The 2,972-nt window shown below is 58.0% G+C and overlaps 1 protein-coding gene across 1 annotated transcript; it reads left to right on the top strand.

Moving 5' to 3' along the window:
* Nucleotides 1–573: 573 nt before the first annotated feature.
* On the top strand, nucleotides 574–1,560 carry LOC306918262 (Golgi phosphoprotein 3-like; the record flags this gene model as incomplete). Its single annotated transcript, XM_079531135.1, has 1 exon — nucleotides 574–1,560. The coding sequence occupies one exon, from the start codon at nucleotides 574–576 to the stop codon at nucleotides 1,558–1,560; it is 987 nt and encodes a 328-aa protein (XP_079387261.1).
* Between the last annotated feature and the right edge of the window lie 1,412 nt (nucleotides 1,561–2,972).

Genomic DNA, 2,972 nt, shown 5'->3' with positions numbered 1-2,972 from the left:
AATGGATTAAATAACCTCTGATTTAATGGATTAAATAACCCCTGATTTAATGGATTAAATAACCCTGGGCGTTCGGGGTGTTAATGGAAGCAGGAGGAGATAGTTGACGTTTAGTTCCAGATGTCCCTCTTTGCGTGGGACAGTCCCTCATTTCCAAGACTTCTAGATTGTGTTACTCGGCGCGCACAAAGAGCGCCCTTTGATCCGACGTACCGCCACGGCCGTCGGAGATGGTTGTCGATCCGTCACCGATGTATCGTCATAGTTTCAGTCGACGAACTCCGACGCCGGTTTGATGACATCGCAGTTATGATGACATCATGACGGTTGTGTGTGTGTGTGTGTGTGTGTGTGTGTGTGTGTGTGTGTTGGTGATGATGATGATGACGTAACAGCAGAGCTCCTTGTCAACCAATAAAATGATGTACACGTGACCTTTACGTGTGGATCCGGGCTGTGCACTCTCTCACACGCACACACACACTCACACACACACACACACACACACACACACACACACACACGCACATACACTCACGCACACACACACACTCTTTCACGCTGTCCGTGGTGATGGGTGCTCCCACCGTCTCAGGGCCGGTCCAGAGAAGATCCAGGACGTCCCAAAACGCCCCCGCTCCCTCCTCCCCCTCCTCCTCCTCCTCCCCCTCCCCCTCCTCCTCCTCCTCCTCCTCCTCATTGGAGGAGGAGGAGGAGGAGAGAGGTGGAGGAGGAGCAGAGGAGAGCGGGCTGACGCTGATGGATGAGGTTCTCCTGCTGGGCCTGAAGGAGCGCTCCGGCTACACCTCCCCCTTCAACGACTGCCTGTCGGCGGGCCTGCGCGGCTGCATCCTGCTGGAGCTGGCCCTCAGGGGCCGGCTGGGCCTGGAGGAAGGAGGGGCCACGCCCTGGGGCGGGGCCAGGGGAGGCGGCCTGCTGGGCAGGAAGGTGGTGGTGCGGTCGGACGCGCCCACGGGCGAAGCCCTCCTGGACGAGACGCTGCGCCAGGTGCGTCAGAAGGGCCGGGGGGGGCAGGGGGCGTCGGCCTGGGTGGAGCTCCTCAGCGGGGAGTCGGTCAACCCGCTGAAGAGGTGCTGGCGGCTGCGCAACGTGCGCCTGCGTCTGGCCAAGGGCCTGGTGGAGAAGGGCGTCCTGACCACGCGCAAGCAGAGCTTCCTGCTGTTCGACATGACCACGCACCCCCTGGCGGCGGCGGGGGCGGGGGGGGCAGGGGGCGGGGGCGACAGCGCCAAGCGGCGCCTGGTCCAGGGGGTTCGCGACGCGCTGCTGGACGGCTGGGCGTCACTGGGCCTGGGCGACCCGGTCAGGCGAGGCGCCACGGTGGCCGCCAGGCGTGCGCTGGCGCTGCTGCTGATGGCGCACGCCTCCGACGTGCTGGGCGCCGCGCTGGACGCGCTGCCCGACCAGCGCTACGACCTGGCCATGAGGAGGCTCCGCCTCCTGGCCGCACTCGACCCCGAGGCCGAGAGCCGCCGGCCACACGCCAACCAGATGATGTGGGCCGTGATGGCGGCCTTCAGCACAGGGGGCCGGCTCTGATGATGTGTCCTTCATGGGGCCGTCTCTGATGATGATGTGTCCTTCATGGGGCCGGCTCTGATGATGATGTGTCCTTCATGGGGCCGGCTCTGATGATGATGTGTCCTTCAGGGGGCCGGCTCTGATGATGATGTGTCCTTCAGGGGGCCGGCTCTGATGATGATGTTTCCTTCATGGGGCCGGCTCTGATGATGATGATGTGTCCTTCAGGGGGCCGGCTCTGATGATGATGTGTCCTTCAGGGGGCCGGCTCTGATGATGATGTTTCCTTCATGGGGCCGGCTCTGATGATGATGATGTGTCCTTCAGGGGGCCGGCTCTGATGATGATGTGTCCTTCAGGGGGCCGGCTCTGATGATGACGATGCGGGGCCATGAGGGGTGGGCGACTTTGACGATGGAGAGGGCCACTATAGTTCCACACTCACTCCAGAGGGCCACTATAGTTCCACACTCACTCCAGAGGGCCACTATAGTTCCACACTCACTCCAGAGGGCCGCTATAGTTCCACACTCACTCCAGAGGGCCACTATAGTTCCACACTCACTCCAGAGGGCCACTATAGTTCCACACTCACTCCAGAGGGTCACTATAGTTCCACACTCACTCCAGAGGGCCGCTATAGTTCCACACTCACTCCAGAGGGTCACTATAGTTCCACACTCACTCCAGAGGGCCGCTATAGTTCCACACTCACTCCAGAGGGTCACTATAGTTCCACACTCACTCCAGAGGGCCGCTATAGTTCCACACTCACTCCAGAGGGCCACTATAGTTCCACACACACTCCAGAGGGCCACTATAGTTCCACACACACACTCCAGAGGGCCACTATAGTTCCACACTCACTCCAGAGGGCCACTATAGTTCCACACTCACTCCAGAGGGCCACTATAGTTCCACACTCACTCCAGAGGGCCACTATAGTTCCACACACACTCCAGAGGGCCACTATAGTTCCACACTCACTCCAGAGGGCCACTATAGTTCCACACACACTCCAGAGGGCCACTATAGTTCCACACTCACTCCAGAGGGCCACTATAGTTCCACACACACTCCAGAGGGCCACTATAGTTCCACACTCACTCCAGAGGGCCACTATAGTTCCAATAGTGTCGCTCCAAGTACCACCATAATAACTGATGTTAAAATACTGCAGCGTAGACCTGCCCCTTTTTGTTCCATTCCTATAAGCCAATAATGCTGCTGCTCTGACAAAACTGATGACATTTCTAACGTGATTAATCCGTTCTCAAATCTTCTATTAACGGCTAGTTGTGATGTCATGCTCATTTCAGCACGGCTGGAGAGCCTATCTATTTCAACCATTTGCTTGGTCAGAAAGAACTACCTGTAGTAATATACAAATATTTCATTCCACTTTTGTCTTTTTTTCTCCTTTTTTGGGG

Source organism: Electrona antarctica, assembly GCF_951216825.1.
Source record: "Electrona antarctica genome assembly, contig: scaffold_72, whole genome shotgun sequence".
Lineage (NCBI taxonomy): Eukaryota > Metazoa > Chordata > Actinopteri > Myctophiformes > Myctophidae > Electrona > Electrona antarctica.
Note: the sequence above shows the minus strand (reverse complement) of the source record. Positions and strands in the feature narration are given on the sequence as shown.